Here is an 18,262-nt window from a genome sequence, read left to right as displayed (position 1 = left end):
TCAATAACGTTCCCTTAACTGCTGCCAACAAGAACTAAGTGGTCATTTATCGCAGGTCTATTTATGGGATCTTGCTTATGTAAAAACTGGCTACCTCACTTGACAACAACGGTTGTATGTCAAAGGGAATTTCTTGGTTTATAAATACATGACTATCTTTCAAGAACAGGATAACATTGGACAGTACAGAAAATAACAGTTTCTCATGAAATAGAAGCTGATCAACATACATAATAATCACAATGTTATTGGCATACTTCACCATTCCACCCATAAAACCACCTATTTAATGCAGTATATCAATTCATTTTTATTAAAAATGAAGATACATTATAATTACTAATGTAACAGAATACCTACCTTTGAAGGCTGGATTCAGGTAGACAGCCTGCAAAACACTGCATGAACCATAAGTCATAGGGGAGCTTACTCATTGCTGAGCATGTCTTGAGGTGAGTGAGGAGTTTGTTGTCTTCTAGACTCAGGTAATGTTCAAGGCTCTTTGGCTGCTCCGTTGATTAAAGACAAATACACATTCTCAATTATTCTTTTCATGGCATGGTTTTATGACAAAGGAGGATACATTCAGAATACTGTTCCAAGTTATTATTTCTCCTCAAATACCATTTGATACAAGAACTAAATTTCTATTTGTATGTAAATGATTCCCTGTATGAAACAGCGAAGTGAACAAACTGCAGGTAATCAAAGAAATCACAAAAGAGCCATTACTCAATATGTTTATATTCAAAATATTACTTTAACAGAGCAGCATTTAATGAATTCAGCTCATTGTCATGAGATTAGGAGCAAAGAGAATGTTAAAGTGAGAAATTCAGCACTAGTTGGAGTATTCAGAGCCATAGAAAAGCTTAAGCACAGAAAGAGGCCATTCAGCCCATCATGTCTGTGCCAGCCAAAACAGAAACTAACTACTCACTTTAGGGAGGAACAGTGGCGTAGTGGTTAGCACGGCTGCCTCTCAGTGCCAGGGATGAGGGTTCAATTCTGGCCTTGGGTGACTGTCTATGTGGAGTTTGCACATTCCCCCAATGTCTGTGTGGGTTTCCTCCTGTGGTCTGGTTTCCTCTCACACTCCAAAGATGTGCGAATTAAGTGGTAAATTGTCCCTTTGTGTCAGGGGGATTAGAAGGGTAAATACATGGGTTTACAGGGATAGGGTGGGTTTGTTGTCAGTGCAGACTCAATGGGCCAAATGCCCTCCATCTGCATCGCAGAGACTCTATGATTCTATGACGATGATTTCAATTTCACTTTCCAGTACTTGGTCTAGGGTTTGCAGGTTACAGCAATTCTGATGCAGATCCAGGTACATTTTAAATGAGCTGAGTATTTCAGCCTCAATCAGTAATTCGGGAGTGAATTACAAATGCCACAAGATCATAAGGCATAGGAGCAGAATTAGGGCACTTGGCCCATTGAGTCTGCTCTGCCATTCAATCATGACTCATATTTTTATCATCCCCATTCTCCTGCCTTTCCCCCATAACTCTTGGTCCCCTTATTAACCAAGAACCTATCTATCTCTGTCTTAAAGACACTCAATGACCTGGCCTCCACAGCTTTCTGCAACAAAGAATTCCACAGATTCACCACTCTCTGGCTGAAAAAATTCCTCCTCATCTCTGTTTTAAAGGATCGTCCCTTTAGTCTCAGGTTGTGCCCTCTGGTTCTAGTTTTTCCTACGAGTGGAACATCCTCTCCATGTCCATTCTATCCAAGCCTTGCTGGATCCTGTAAGTTTTAATAAGATCTCCACCTCATCCTTCTAAACTCCAACTAATACAGACCCAGAGTCCTCAATCATTCGTCATACGACTAGCTCTTCATTCCAGGATCATTCTTGTGAACCTCCTCTGGATCCCTTCCAAGGCTAGCACATCCTATCTTAGATACAGGGCCCAAAACTGCTCACAATACTCCAAACAGGTCTGACTAGAGCCTTATACAGCCTCAGAAGTACATTCCTGTTCTTACATTCTGGCCCTCTCGACATGAATGCTAACATTGCATTTGCCTTACTAACTGCCGATGAACCTGCACGTTAACCTTAAGAGAATCTTGAACAAGGACTCCCAAGTACAGCAGGAGTGTGGTGAATAAAGCGGATGAACGTAAGCCATGGATCGCTGCTTGGGAATGTGATGTGGTGGCCATTACAGAGACTTGGATGACTCAGGGACAGTACTGGATACTTCAGGTGCTGGGATTCAGATGTTTCAGGAAGGACAGGGAGGGAGGCAAAAGAGGGGGGGGGAGTGGCGGTGTTGATCAGGGGTAGCGTCATGGCTGTAGAGAAAGTGGACGCTGTGGAGGGATTGTCTACAGACTCTCTGTGGGTGGAAGTTCAGAACAGGAAGGGGTTGGTAACTTTGCTGGGTGTTTTCTATAGGCCGCCCAATAGTAACAGGGATGTTGAGGTGCAGATAGGGAAACAGATCCTGGAGAGATGCAGTAATAACAGAGTTGCCATGATGGGAGACTTTAATTTCCCAAACATCAATTGGAATATCACTAGGGTAAGGGGTTTGGATGGGGAGGAGTTTGTTAGGTGTGTTCAGGAGAGTTTCCTGACACAGTATGTGGACAAGACTACGAGAGGAGAGGCTGTACTTGATCTGGTACTGGCTAATGAACCTGGACAGGTGTTGGATCTCTCAGTGGGGGAGCATCTTGAGGATAGCAATCAAAATTCTATCTCCTTCACGATAGCATTGGAAGGAGGATCAGGCAGGCTAGGAAAGTGTTTATCTGGAGTAAGGGGAAATATGAAGCCGTAAGGCAGGAAATTAGATGAGTAAATTGGAAGGAGGTATTCTTGGGGAAAAGTACTGAAGGAAGGTGGCGGATTTTCAAGGAATATTTGTCTGGAGCTCTGCACGACAAAGTTCTGATGAGACAGGGAGGTTTTGGTAGGTTACGGGAACCGTGGTGCATGAAGGTTGTAATGAACCTAGTCAGAAAGAAAAGAAAGGTGTACAGAAGGTTCAGAGAGCTAGGCGATGTTAAGGATCTGGAGGAGCATACGGGTTGTAGGAAGGAGCTTAAAAAGGAAATTAGGAGAGCCAGAAGGGGTCATGAGAAGGCCTTGGCGGGTAAGATTAAGGAGAACCTCAAGGCGTTTTACAAATATGTGAAGAGTGAAAGGATGAGATGTGAAGGAATAGGACCTATAAAAGGTGAAGGGGGAAAGGTTTGTGTGGAGCCGGTAGAAATGACAGAGGTGCCTAATGAATACTTTACTTCAGTATTCACGGTGGATAATGATCTGGGTGGTTGTACTGCAGGTTTGCAGCAGACTGAAAAGATTGAGTATGTGGACGTAAAGAAAGAGGATGAGTTGGAACTTCTGAATTGCATCAAGATAGATAAGTCGCTGGGACCAGATGGGATGTAACCCAGGTTACTGTGGGAGGCGAGGGAAGAGATTGCAGAGCCTCTGGCGATGATCTTTGCGTCGTCGATGGAGATGGGAGAGGTTCCGGAGGATTGCGGATGTGGTTCCTATATTCAAGAAAGGGAACAGGGATAGCCCAGGAAATTACCAACCGGTGAGTCTAACCTCAGTGGTTGGTAAGTTGATGGAGAAGATCCTGAGGGACAGGATTTATGAACATTTAGAGAAGTTTAGTATGATCAAAAGTAGTCAGCACAGCTTTGTCAAGAGCAGGTTGTGCTTTACGAACCTGGTTGAGTTCTTTGAAAATGTGACTAAACACATTGACGAAGGAAGAGTGGTAGATGTGGTTTATATGGACTTCAGCAAGGCGTTTGATAAGGTCCCCCATGCAAGACTTCTTGAGAAAGTGAGTGGGCATGGGATCCAAGGGGCTGTTGCCTTGTGGATCCAGAACTGGCTTGCCTGCAGAAGGCAGACAGTGGTTGTGGATGGGTCTTTTTCTACATGGAGGTCAGTCACCAGTGGAGTGCCCCGGGGATCTGTTCTGGGACCCTTGCTGTTTGTAATTTTCATAAATGACCTGGATGAGAAAGTGGAGGGATGTGTTGATAAGTTTGCTGATGACACGAAGATTGGTGGTGTTGTGGATAGTCTGGAGGGACGTCAGAAGTTGCAGTGAGACATAGATAGGATGCAAGACTGGGCGGAGAAGTGGCAGATGGACTTCAACCCAGATAAATGTGTAGTGGTCTATTTTGGCAGGTCCAATGGGATGAAGGAGTATAATATCAAGGGCAAGACTCTTAGCAGTGTAGAGGATCAGAAGGACCGTGGGGTCTGGGTCCATAGGACTCTTAAATCGGCCTCGCAGGGGGAGGATGTGGTCAAGAAGGCGTATGGTGTACTAACCTTCATTAATTGAGGGATTGAGTTGAGAAGTTGGGAGATAATGCCAATAAGATTATAAGACCCTTGTCAGACCCCACTTGGAGTACTGTGCGCAGTTCTGGTCACCTCATTACAAGAAAGACGTGGAAGATATTGAAAGGGTGCAGAGGAGATTTACAAGAATGTTGCCTGGATTGGGTGGCATGCCTTATGAGGATAGGTTGAGGGAGCTCGGTCTTTTCTCTTTGGAGAGATGAAGGATGAGAGGTGACCTGATAGAGGTTTATAAGATGTTGAAAGGTATAGATCGGGTGGATTCTCAGAGGCTATTTCCCAGGACTGAAATGGTCGCTATGAGAGGACACAGGTTTAAGGTGCTGGGGAGTAGGTACAGAGGAGATGCCAGGGGCAAGTTTTTCAGAGGGTGGCGGATGAGTGGAATCAGCTGCCGTCGGTGGTAGTGGAGGCGAATTCGTTGGGGTCTTTTAAGAGACTTCTGGATGAGTACATGGGATTTAATGGGATTGAGGGTTATAGATAGGCCTAGTAGGTAGGGATATGATCAGCGCAACTTGTGAGCCGAAGGGCCTGTTTGTGCTGTAATGTTATATGAGAATGCTCATAAGACATAGTTTTAAACAATTACCACTCATGGTCACTGCTGCTCATTTTACTGCATTCTGGTTATTCATTGCCAGATACATCAACAATTACATTGTTTCATATGTCACTTACCAAATGAGGCACTGAATCACCGTATTTATTATTGAATTGATTCACAAAGCATTTGACTAGCCAGTAGGCATCTACATCGTTTTCCACCATCTCTTCCATTGCTTCTGCTGCTGCAATAAACACTGCATCCTCTGGTTCCTGAGATAAAGAAATTTACTAGTAACATTTTTAAAAATCCAGAATGACTGCTGAAGAATCAGGATATCATAATATTGGCAAGATTTTTTGGGGGTATTTAACCACCAAAATATTAGTGAAGTTGGCAAGAGTGCATTTACAACACTCTCCTCTAGCTGGCTTGAGAAGGTAGTAAGAGGCTCTACTTTGTAGCAACTTCTTATAACATTTGTTGAGCCACTTCACACAGCACAAAGAGACATAACAATTACACAAGGTAGGCCAAGAAATGACAGCAAGTTTTTCCTACTAAAAGGCATTAGTGAATAAGAACATAAGAAATAGGCGCAGGAGTAGGCCATCTAGCCCTTCGAGCCTGCCCCGCCATTCAATAAGATCATGGCTGATCTGTCGTGGCTCAGGTCCAAATTCCCGCCCTCTCCCCATAACCCTTAATCCCCTCGCTTATCAAAAACCCATCAACCCACGTCTTAAAATATTTAGCGAGGCAGCCTCCACCACTTCAACGGGCAGAGAATTCCAGAGATTCACCACCCTTTGAGTGAAGAAGTTCCTCCTCAACTCCGTTCTAAACCGCCCCCCCTTTATCTTGAGGCTGTGCCCCCTAGTCCTACTGTCCCTTCTGAGCGGGAAGAGTCTCTCCACCTCTATCCTATCCAACCCATTCATCATCTTATATGTCTCAATGAGATCTCCCCTCATTCTTCTAAACTCTAATGAGTACAAGCCTAGTTTATTCAGCCTCTCCTCATAGCTCAACCCCCTCAACTCCGGTATCAGCCTAGTAAACCTCCTCTGCACTCCCTCCAAGGCCAAAATATTCTTGCGTAAGTGCGGCGACCAAAACTGCACATAGTACTCCAACAGCGGCCTCACCAATGCCCTATACAGCTGCAGCAAGACCTCCCTACTTTTATATTCAATCCCCCTCGCTATGAAGGCCAGCATCCCATTTGCCTTCCTGACCACCTGCTGCACCTGCAGGCTGGGTTTTTGTGACTCATGCACAAGGACCCCGAGGTCCCTCTGCACCGTCGCCTGCTGCAGTTTTTCGCCATGTAAGTAATAGTCCTTCCTACCATTATTCCTACCAAAGTGAACCACCTCGCACTTGCCAACATTAAATTCCATTTGCCAGTTCCTGGCCCATTCGCCCAGCCTATCTAGATCCTTCTGCAGACTCTCCACACCCTCCGCGCAATTTGCCGTTCCACCAATCTTGGTGTCATCAGCAAATTTCGACACCATACACTCGGTTCCCTCCTCCAGATCATCTATATAAACGGTAAATAGCTGAGGCCCCAGCACCGACCCCTGGGGCACTCCACTAGTCACCAACCGCCAATCCGAATAGCACCCATTAACCCCCACTCTCTGCCTCCTATTTGACAACCAATCCTCTATCCACGCTAACACCCTACCCCCAACTCCATGCCCCCTTACCTTCTGCAATAACCTCTTGTGAGGTACCTTGTCAAACGCCTTCTGAAAATCAAGAAAGACCACATCCACCGGCTCTCCTCTATCCACCGCCCTAGACACATCCTCATAGAACTCCAATAAATTCGTCAGACACGACTTCCCCTTAACAAAACCGTGCTGCGTCTGCTCTATCAAGCAATTCCCCTCAAGATGCCTCGCTATTTTCTCCTTGATGACGGATTCTAACATTTTACCTACAACAGACGTTAAACTAACCGGCCTATAATTCCCTGCCTTTTGCCTGCCACCCTTCTTAAACAACGGCGTAACATTAGCCGTTTTCCAATCTTCCGGCACTTCCCCGGAATCCAGCGACGTCTGGAAAATAACCACCAAGGCATCCATTATCACCTCCGCCATTTCTTTCAGAACCCTCGGATGCATTCCATCCGGTCCTGGGGACTTGTCCACAATCAGTCCCTCCAGTCTGTCGAGCACCGCCTCTCTAGTAACAATAATGTCATTGAGACCCTCCAGTCCTACCACCTTTCCATCACTAACACCTGGCAAATTATTCACAACCTCCTCCGTGAAGACCGAAACAAAAAAGTTATTCAAGACCTCAGCCATTTCCCCACCCCCTACCATTAAGTCCCCCCTCTCATCCTCTAAGGGTCCAACATTCACCCTAGCCAGCCTCTTCCTTTTTATATATTTATAAAAACTCTTGCTATCCTTTTTTATATTAAGCGCTAGCCCAGCTTCATAGTTTCTCCTATCCTTCTTTATCAACTTCTTTGTCAATCTTTGTTGACATTTAAACCTCTCTCAATCCTCTTCTCGCCCACTACTCTTAGCTACTCTAAACGCCTCCGCTTTTAACACTTTCCTTCACCTCCTTCATTATCCACGGCTTACTATCTCTCCTCCTACGGTCCTTTTTAACCATCGGAATAAATTTCTGCTGAGCACCAAGAAAGATCTCCTTAAAGATCCTCCACTGCTCCTCAGCAGACCTACCTTCCAACGCGCTCCCCCAGTCAACATTCGCCAATTCTTCTCTCATCCTACCATACTCCCCTCTGTTCAAACAAAGGATGCATGTCCGGGAACCTACTTTTTCCTCCTCCATCTGCACCAGAAACTCCACCATACAATGATCACTCTCCCCAAGAGGATCCTTCAACACAAGGTCCCTAATTCTACCCGCCTCATTACATAAGCTGGAGATCTAACAACGAATTGTAGTTTTTGTATCATTTTTCTACTGCTAGCCCAAAAATTAGCTGATCTACTGAATTCAATTTTAAAATATGTAAAAGGTAATCGCTGAACCCTCATATGCTGGGTTACCGGTTCAGTGTCATTAACCAATGTACTTGAATACCATTTCAATAACAAATTAGTACAAGTTGTGGTACACTGTGAAACAACCAATAGTATTATGCATGTAGTAAGTCAAACACCAAGGATTCAATAAAAACAAACAATGCAGAACATGACTGACCAGTGACTGAGATGGACGACGGGGCAATGTTCCAGACTCCAACTGGTACATTCGGAGATAAACCCAAACCTGTGGGGTGGAATCTTGAACAAACCGAATAACTTGCAATGCTTGCAACAAATCTTGGTACTGTTCCTTTCTAAATGTTGCCACAGTAGAGTGTGATTCATAGTGAGGAGGAAGAATACCTTTAAATAAGAACGTAAGAACATAAGAAATAGAAGCAGGAGTAGGTCATCTAGCCCCTAGAGTCTGGCCCGCCATTCAATAAAATCATGGCTGATCTGATAGTGGTTCAGGTCCATCCCCTTTGCGATAAAGGATTTTAGCAAAGCGTTTGATAAGGTTCCCCATGGTAGGCTACTGCAGAAAATGCAGATGCATGGGATTGAAGGTGATTTAGCAGTTTGGATCAGGAATTGGCTAGCTGATAGAAGACAGAGGTAGTGGTTGATGGGAAATATTCAACCTGTTACAAGTGATGTACCTCAAGGATCTGTTTTGGGGCTACTGCTGTTTGTCATTTTCACAAATGACCTAAATGAGGGTGTAGAAGGATGGGTTAGTAAATTTGCTGACGACACCAAAGTCGGAGGAGTTGTAGACAGTGAGAATGGATGTTACAGTTTGCAGAGGGACATAGATTAGCTGCAGAGCTGGGCTGAGAGGTGGCAAATGGAGTTTAATGCGGAAAAGTGTGAGGTGATTCACTTTGGTAAGAGTAACAGGAGTACAGAATATAGGGCTAATGGAAGGACCCTTGGTAGTGTCGACGAGCAGAGATCTTGGTGTACATGCGCACAGATCCCTGAAAGTTGGCTCCCAGGTTGATAAGGTTGTTAAGAAGGCGTACGGTGTGTTAGCTTTTATTGGTAGAGGGATTGAATTTCGGAGCCGTGAGATCATGTTGCAACTGTACAAAACTCTGGTGCGGCCACACTTGGAGTATTGCGTACCGTTCTGGTCGCCGCATTATAAGAAAGATGTGGAAGCATTGGAAAGGGTGCAGAGGAGGTTTACCAGGATGTTGCCTGGTATGGTGGGAAGGTCTTATGAGGAAAGGCTGAGGGACTTGAGGTTATTTTCATTAAAGAGAAGGTTAACAGGTGACCTAATTGAGGCATACAAGATGATAAGAGGATTAGATAGGGTGGACAGCGAGAGCCTTTTTCCTCAGATGGTGATGGCTAACATGAGGGGACATAGGTTTAAATTGAGGGGTGGTAATTATAGGACGGATGTCAGAGGTAGGTTCTTTATTCAGGGGGTAGTAAGGGCCTGGAATGCCCTGCCTGCAGCAGTTGTGGACTCACCAACTTTAAGGGCATTCAAATGGTCAGTGGATAGGCATATGGATAACATTGGAATAGTTTAGGTTAGAGGGTCATTTGATTCGTTCCACTGGTCGGCGCAACATCGAGGGCCGAAGGGCCTGTCCTGCGCTGTAATGTTCTAACATTCCATTTGCCTTCTTGATCACCTGCTGTACCTGCAAACTGACTTTTTGCAATTCATGCACAAGGACCCCCAGGTCCCTCTGCACAGTAGCATGTTGTAATTTTTCACTATGTAAATAATAGTCCATTTTATTATTAATCCTTCCAAAGTGGATAACCTCACACTTGCCAATGTTATACTCCATCTGCCAGATCCTTGCCCACTCACTTGGCCTATCTAAATCTCTCTGCAGACTTTCCGCATCCTCCATGCAATTCGCTTTCCCACTCACAAATTAGGAAATTATAGGGTTAATGTAAAAAAACTCAATCACCAAGATCCACAGCTGAGTTCAACAGTTTGCTAGGCACTTTGCAAAACTTCTGATTTATTCTACCTTATATTCAAAGCGCTAAGATTAACATGATCATACTATAAATGCATATATTACATATTCATTTGCTCAGTAAAGTGGGAGGTGTTGTTAATCAACAATTGGTGGCTTTGAACATAAGAACATAAGAAATAGGAGCAGGAGTAGGCCATCTGGCCCTTCGAGCCTGCCCCGCCATTCAATAAGATCATGGCCAATCTGTCGTGGCTCAGTTCCACATTCCTGCCCTCTCCCCATAACCCTTAACTCTTTTGTCTCAGTCAGAAACTTGTTAGTTCAAGCCGCGGTCCAGAGATTTAAAGAATATGAGGAGACGAAAATGTACATAATCCAAAAAAATTAGTAGATCCTACCATAATATCAGGAAATTAAAACGACCAGTAGTAGGAGCTAATAAACTAGTTTAAGGTTTTGGGGTCGGACAGAGAAAGGACATGTCCCCATATCTTCAATCTCTGCCTCTTCTCATTCAGTTTACACCCAACCCTTGTTGCCTAGTGTGATGCCTTGCCCTTATATTGTGGAACTTGCTGTCTTCTTGGTCAAGACCTCGAAAGGAAGAAGGTAGTCGGGGCATGGATTCTACTGTATTTTGAGGTGGTGTGTGTTGGGGGAGGGGGCTGTTAGGTTGGGAATTTTTGTTGCATTTCTGGTGGTTGAGGATGTCATGGTAGTGTGCACGTTAGAGCGTTTTGTTTTTGGGTTTCCTGGCTGGGGAGCTTTTGTGTGACTGTTGCCAAATAAGTCTTTTTTCTCGGGGTAGCAAATGGGCTACTAGGAAGAGGTTAGGCGGTGGGGGCAGGGGGGATTGATTCCTGGGGGCTTCCTGATAGGGATGTTGATGGGTAGGTAGTGGTTGAAGGGTGGTTTGTTGTCTTCCCGTATCTTGGCTCTTTTGCCTCCCTTGTATGTCAGCTACGACTCTCGCCAACTTTTACAGATGCACCATCGAAAGCATTCTTTCTGGTTGTACCACAGGTTGGTATGGCTCCTGCTCTGCCCAAGACCGCAAGGAACTACAAAAGGTTGTGAAAGCAGCCCAATCCATCACGCAAACCAGCTTCATTGACTGTCTACACTTCCCGCTGCCTCAGCAAAGCAGCCTACATAATTTAAGACATTCTCTCTTCCATCTTCTTCTTTCAGGAAAAAGATACTAAAGTCTGAGGTCACATAACAGCTGACTCAAGAACAGCTTCTTCCCTGCTGCTGTCAGATTTTTGAATGAACTTACCTTGCATTGAGTTGACCTTTCTCTACACCCTAGCTATGACTGTAACACTACATTCTGCGCTCTCTCATTTCTTTCTCTATGAACAGTACATTTTGTCCGTCTAGCATGCAAGAAACAATAATTTTCACAGTATGCTAATATATGTGACAATAATAAAACAAATTAAAAAAAATCAGATATGGTGGGCAGGCGAAAGGGATACAGGAACTCGTTGGATGGAGTGAACTTTTGTTGACAGGTGTTTTATGTTGTGGTGGGCAGGATGGCATGGTATAGATTGGAACAGTATTTATCAGGCTGGTGTGAGGGCATTAGTTGGCAGAGCAGGGGGGTGTGTCGGAACATCTGTTGTCTACCTCCCCTTTTACCGCCATTTCTTCCATGTTCTCCCTTGCCCGTTTGCCTTATCTCCTCCAGATTGGTCCACCTTTTCTCCCCCTTGTTGCAATTCCCTCCTCTTTGTGCTGGTCTACCCACTCCCCCGTTGGTATTTGTTTGGGGAGGGGAGGGGGGGATGTTTGGAGGAAAAACTGAGCGGGGGGGGGGGGAATGTTTGGTTCATCTCTGAGTTTCTTTGGGATTTCCTTCTTTTTGTTTGGGTTGTCTGGTTTTTGCCGGTGATTCTGTCATAGATATGGTCTTGGTAGGGCAGTGAGTCGGCCCTTTCTGTTATGGTCAATATGTTAGAGTATGACAAGGAGGACGATCCATGGTGGGCCCAGGGGTTCTTTGTTTAACAGCATGTATTTAAGAGTGTCATGGGGGAATTTGGGATGCCGGTATTTTGTTGTATGTTCCTATTTTCAAGTTCTGGTCTCGGTTCTCGCTACTTGGCTTTTTCTCCTGTGAGTGGGAGAGTGCCCAGACTTTGGAGGGCCTAGTATCATAAAATATAATCATAGAATCCCTACAGTACAGAAGGAGGCCATTCGGTACCGACTACAATGCCATTCAGGTCCTATTACTGCAACCCTATGCATTTACCCTGCTAATCCCATGACACTAGGGTCAATTTAGCATGGCCAATCAACCTAACTCGCACATCTTTGGACTGTGGGAGGAAACTGGAGCACCCAGAGGAAACCCATGCAGACACAGGGAGCACCCGGAGGAAACCCATGCAGACACGGGGAAAATGTGCAAACTCCATACAGGCAGTGACCCTAGGCCGGATCTGAACCTGGGACCCTAGCGCTGTGATGCAGCAGTGCTAACCACTGTGCCACCATGCCACCCCACAGTTAGTGAACAGTTATTATGTGGTTCCCTCTTGACCTGTGACTCATGTTCGCTATGGTTTCCCAGTTGTGTCATTTACTCCTTTCAGTCGTGTTTGCTTGGACGTGTTATTCGTTTCTGTTTGCTATCGTTCGTTGTGGTTTTGGAACTCTGTGGTCTGGGTAGCTGACCTCTTAGGTCCATGTCTATCCCTGTTCTTGTGTGGTTTCTGTGTTCCTGTGTTCTAGGTTTTAGGCCATTACGGGATAAAGTTTCATTTTATAGATCCACACCTTCGCTGTTCATTTTCTTTCTGCTGTGGTCCAATGAATATTTGTATCTGGTTCCATGATTGTTAGGGCTTCAATGCCGTCCTACATGAAATGCCTGTTTGTGGCCTTATTTCCCTTTCTTGTCCTAATCCCACTGAGATGGCCAGAGAGTCTTTCCCTTAATGTGTTGTCTGTTTCTCCTACGTATATTGTCTTGCATGTCTTACTTTGGATGGCATACACCACATTATGTTGGTCGCATCTGATTTTTGATTTTAGCACTATACTGATGTTAGTGTGATTTTTTTAAATTTCCTCTGGTGTTACCAGGTGTTTGCAGGTTTTATTGCATGCATTTCCCTCCTGCAGTTTTATTCTACTTCTGACTAACATGTCCTTCAGGATTTTGTATCATTTATAAGCTGTTACAATGTTGTAGTTCTCTAACATTTTAATGTTCTTTTTTAAGTTTTCAAATTTGTTTTTGACTATTTTACTTACTTCTTGTGATTTTATTAAGCCCGTAAATGTGTGGTGGTGGCTGTGTCTATGCAGGAGTGTGTGCGCATCGGTGGGCTTGAAGAATACTTCACTAGCCAGCTTGCATTACTATGCGGTGATTTAAATACTGTCATGTCCAAGAGGTCTATTTGTTCCTTATGTATTGTTGTTTTGATTCTAATTGACTGATGATGGTTATTTATTGTGTTGGTGAAGTCCTTCATCTCTGCCTTGGTGTGTCCATAAGCTAGTTTAGGGGCAGGATTGGCACTTGCAGACTTGGCAAGAATGCTGTTACTTTGCTGGCATCCGACTTCTGAATGGATTATAATTGACAGTATTTCTAATCACAAGTAGTTTTATAAGATGTAATTTGGAGCACGAGAACAAAGGATATTGTTATTACAGTGCAGATAATCTGTAAGTTCATCAGGAAATTATAATTACTAGGAGTAACTTGTGTTCACAATATTTTTGGTGTAGCATTGGAGGCATGAAAAGGCATCTTCTGTTACCCCACAAAAACTAGAGGCAATTTATGCATGAGATACATGGATTATTTGGCCAAAAATCAGGGTCGACTTTTACATAAGACTGATGTTCACGTATACACAGTGTCACTTTTCAAAGAACAGCATGTTCACAAATTGTATCTTCATGATACAACACCAGTCCACTAATTTGATCTCTAGGCTTTAGTGCCTAATTAGGAAGCCACCAAAAATACCATCCTACATAATTAACTCCAGAACGGACTGGATTTATACAAATATCCTGACCATCACCAGAGTGACCAGGTCACGCTTTCTTTGTGTGCAAATATATAAGAACATAAGAAATAGGAGCAGGAGTAGGCCATCTAGCCCTTCGAGCCTGCCCCGCCATTCAATAAGATCATGGCTGATCTGTTGTGGCTCAGTTCCACTTTCCCGCCCTCTCCCCATAACCCTTAATCCCCTCTCTTATCAAAAACCCATCAACCCGCTTCTTAAAAATATTTAGCGAGGCAGCCTCCACCACTTCAACGGGCAGAGAATTCCAGAGATTCACCACCCTTTGACTGAAGAAGTTCCTCCTCAACTCTGTCCTAAACCGCCTCCCCTTTATCTTGAGGCTGTGCCCCCTAGTCCTACTGTCTTTTTTGAGCGGGAAGAGTGTCTCCACCTCTATCCTATCCATCCCATTCATCATCTTATACGTCTCAATGAGATCTCCCCTCATTCTTCTAAACTCTAGCGAGTACAAGCCTAGTTTATTCAGCCTCTCCTCATAGCTCAACCCCCTCAACTCCGGTATCAGCCTAGTAAACCTCCTCTGCACTCCCTCCAGGGCCAAAATATCTTTGCGCAGGTGCGGCGCCCAAAACTGCACACAGTACTCCAGCTGCGGCCTCACCAATGCCCTATACAGCTGCAGCAAGACCTCCCTACTTTTATATTCAATCCCCCTCGCTATGAAGGCCAGCATCCCCTTCGCCTTCTTGACCACCTGCTGCACCTGCAAGCTGGGTTTTTGCGACTCATGCACAAGGACCCCGAGGTCCCTCTGCACCGTCACCTGCTGCAGTTTTTCGCCACGTAAGTAATAGTCCTTCCTACCATTCTTCCTACCAAAGTGGACCACCTCACACTTGCCAACATTAAATTCCATTTGCCATTTCCTGGCCCATTCGCCCAGCCTATCTAGATCCTTCTGCAGACTCTCCACACCCTCCGCGCAATTTGCCTTTCCCCCAATCTTGGTGTCATCAGCAAATTTCGACACCCTGCACTCGGTTCCCTCCTCCAGATCATCTATATAAATGGTAAATAGCTGAGGCCCCAGCACCGACCCCTGGGGCACCCCACTAGTCACCAACCGCCAATCCGAATAGCACCCATTGACCCCCACTCTCTGCCTCCTATTTGACAACCAATCCTCTATCCACGCTAACACCCTACCCCCAACTCCATGTCCCCTGACCTTCTGCAATAACCTCTTGTGAGGTACCTTGTCAAACGCCTTCTGAAAATCCAGAAAGACCACATCCACCGGCTCTCCTCTATCCACTGCCCTAGACACATCCTCATAGAACTCCAGTAAATTTGTCAGACACGACTTCCCTTTAATGAAACCGTGTTGCGTCCGCCCTATCAAGCAATTCCCTTCAAGATGCCTCGCAATTTCCTCCTCAATGACAGATTCTAACATTTTACCTACCACAGACATTAAACTAACCGGCCTATAATTCCCCGCCTTTTGCCTGGCACCCTTCTTAAACAACGGCGTAACATTAGCCGTTTTCCAATCTTCCGGCACTTCCCCGGAATCCAGCGACGTCTGGAAAATAACCACCAAGGCATCCACTATCACCTCCGCCATTTCTTTCAGAACCTTCGGATGCATTCCATCCGGTCCTGGGGACTTGTCCACAATCAGCCCCTCCAGTCTGTCGAGCACCACCTCTCTAGTAACAGTAATGTCATTAAGACCCTCCATTCCTACCACCTTTCCATCGCTAACACCCAGAAATATTTATAATACAGCTGATATATATAGTATCAGCTATATTATAAATGCTGGGCTCATTATTTCTTCAGTAAACTACAATTGTTTTCAGTAAATGAGCAGGTTTTGATCACCTACTAATGTTGCTATCAGAATCCACACTACAGCTGCGTGTGCTGAACCAAGGAAACTGCATATTGCTACAACGATCTAAAATTGAGAAATCATTTCAACATATAGGCACCAAAAAAACAAAAAGCATGCTGAAGTGTTTTCAAATCTACAATTCTACTTGGTTCAGTGACAGCGATAAATCACTTGAGTTTTCTGGCTTAAAACATAACTGTGAACATTTTATTGGTTTTCACATTTTTCTATATTTACCACCAGGACTGACTATCCTTGTTCTTCAGTTAAGAAAACAAAATGCCATCCGATTGGCAAGACTTGAGAAATCCATCACAATTTGGAACAATTCTGAGAGACTTTTTTCCTAATAATGTAAATGATAAAAACCTAATATCTTTGCATCAGTTCCCACTGTAGGGCCTGAACGTCTTGATTTTGAAATTCTCATCATTGTTTTCAATCCCTTGATCCCTTCGCCATCAGAGATTGTAATTACTCCAGCCCCCCAACGTCATGGGTATCTATTTCTCTAAATCTGACCTTGCATTTTGGATTTCCTCACTGTACGTTTATTGGTAGGGGGATTGAATTTAGGAGTCGCAGCGTCATGATGCAACTGTACACAACTCTGGTGCGGCTGCACTTGGAGTATTGTGTGCAGTTCTGGTCCCCACATTACAGGAAGGATGTAGAGGCTTTGGAGAGGGTGCAGAGGAGGTTTACCAGGATGTTGGCTGGTATGGAGGGGAGATCCTATGAGGAGAGACTGAGAGATTTGGGGTTGTTTTCGCTGGAAAGAAGGCGGCTAAGAGGGGACCTTATTGAAACATATAAGATGATTAGAGGTTTAGACAGGGTAGATAGTGATAGCCTTTTTCCTAGGATGGAGAAAGCTAGCACGAGGGGGCACGACTTTAAATTAAGGGGGGGTAGTTATAGGACTGATGTCAGGGGTAGGTTCTTTACCCAGAGGGTGGTGAGGGACTGGAATGCCCTGCCAGCTGCAGTTGTAAATGCGCCTAGTTTGGGGGCGTTTAAGAGATCCGTGGATAGGTTTATGGACGAAATGGGATTGGTTTAGATTAGTGGGTTAGTGTTGTTTTTTTTTAAAAGCTGGTCGGCGCAACATCGGGGGCCGAAGGGCCTGTTCTGCGCTGTAATGTTCTATGTTCTATGTACCTCATCACCGCTTGAGTTTCCTCCTTTAAAGACATTCTTTAAAACCTAACTTTGAGCAAACATTTGGTCACCAGACCTAATATCTGTTTTGCAGCTCTGCCAAATTTTGTTTTATAATACTTTGTTTTATAGTGCCTTAGGTGCTTTTGTGATATTAAGGCTGTTGCTGTTAGACATTACCTAAAATTGAATCCCACACTTCGGATGTTGGGAAAAATCAGGTACTCTACACACATTGCTATAAATCTTTGCACAAAGAACTATGCCAGGAATGACTGATAGCAGACAAATTAACGCATTACTCTAAAGGGTTAACTCAATTAAGAGCATATTGAGCATGTGCAAATGAAGATCTGTCACAGTGAAGTCACTCAAAGATGTTGCCTGAAAAGAATCTGAGGGCAGCTGTAGCTATATACATTAGTTTTATTTAAAATTTGTAAATAGTTTGCATGTAAATCAATGTTTTTTGAACAAAGACCACCGCCACCAATGAGATTTCGTCTAAAATAAGAAGCTAACAAACCCAGAGACAAGCCCATCATAACAGAGTTACAATACTCCTCTGTCCACTATTTTTAGGCATACACCTTTTAAAATACAGCTGAACCATTGTGGAAACCATATATAAACAGCAATAAATTACTTTCTTGGCGTCACAGTAATTAAAATAATACACATAAAAACAGTCATGTGCCTGTCCAGTAATATCACTGCCAATAATATTTGGGTTTGTATCCAGTGATACAAAATGATGTACTGCCAAGTTACTATTTAATTATTTTTGAAATACTTTAATGATCTGACTGGACCTCACAAAGCACCATCAAGATTTTATTCTTGTCTGTTGAACCTGTCCACCATTTCCAGATCATCCCAGAATGCAAGGCTAACCCATGGTGTTTTTTTTCCAACACAAGCCTTTTTCTCAAACCCCTCTGCTCTCCAATAAGTGCAAGGAGCTCATGGACTTCTTTGTCACTAAGAATGAGACCATCAGATCAGCTGCCTGTGCTGCTTTCACCTCTTCTAGTAGATCACTGGATCAAAATTCCTCCAAAGTTTTCCTTTCTCCTAACCCTTGAATGTACATATTCCTCTAATTTCTTTCCTTTTCTCCCCTCATAACCATCTGAGCTTATCCTGTCCATGAGACACACCTCTTGCTCTCTTCCTACGAACAGACTATCCAATTTCTCTTCCTGGCTCCCAAGTTAGCTAATATTATTAACGGTTCAGTCTGCTAAGCTTTTGCACCCTCCTCCTACCTTCAAATCTGCAGTCATCACATTTTCTCATT

At 44.2% G+C, this 18,262-nt stretch overlaps 1 protein-coding gene across 11 annotated transcripts in view; it reads right to left on the bottom strand.

The window, feature by feature from the left end:
- The window catches only part of tbc1d7 (TBC1 domain family, member 7), a 74,191-nt gene that overhangs the window by 29,214 nt on the left and 26,715 nt on the right, over positions 1 to 18,262 (bottom strand). For all 11 annotated transcript variants that reach the window (XM_080204943.1, XM_080204917.1, XM_080204898.1 and 8 more), the window contains 3 exons: positions 8,112 to 8,299; positions 5,045 to 5,182; positions 361 to 506 (listed from right to left, as the gene is read on the bottom strand). In XM_080204943.1, the coding sequence (XP_080061069.1) occupies positions 361 to 506; positions 5,045 to 5,182; positions 8,112 to 8,299 (472 nt within the window). The remainder of the gene's footprint in view (positions 1 to 360; positions 507 to 5,044; positions 5,183 to 8,111; positions 8,300 to 18,262) is intronic.

Source organism: Carcharhinus amblyrhynchos, chromosome 2 (genome assembly GCF_965287045.1).
Source record: "Carcharhinus amblyrhynchos chromosome 2, sCarAmb.v2.hapA, whole genome shotgun sequence".
Classification (NCBI taxonomy): Eukaryota; Metazoa; Chordata; class Chondrichthyes; order Carcharhiniformes; family Carcharhinidae; genus Carcharhinus; species Carcharhinus amblyrhynchos.
The sequence above is the reverse complement of the archived record's forward strand: the minus strand, read 5'-3'. Positions and strand labels throughout refer to the sequence as shown.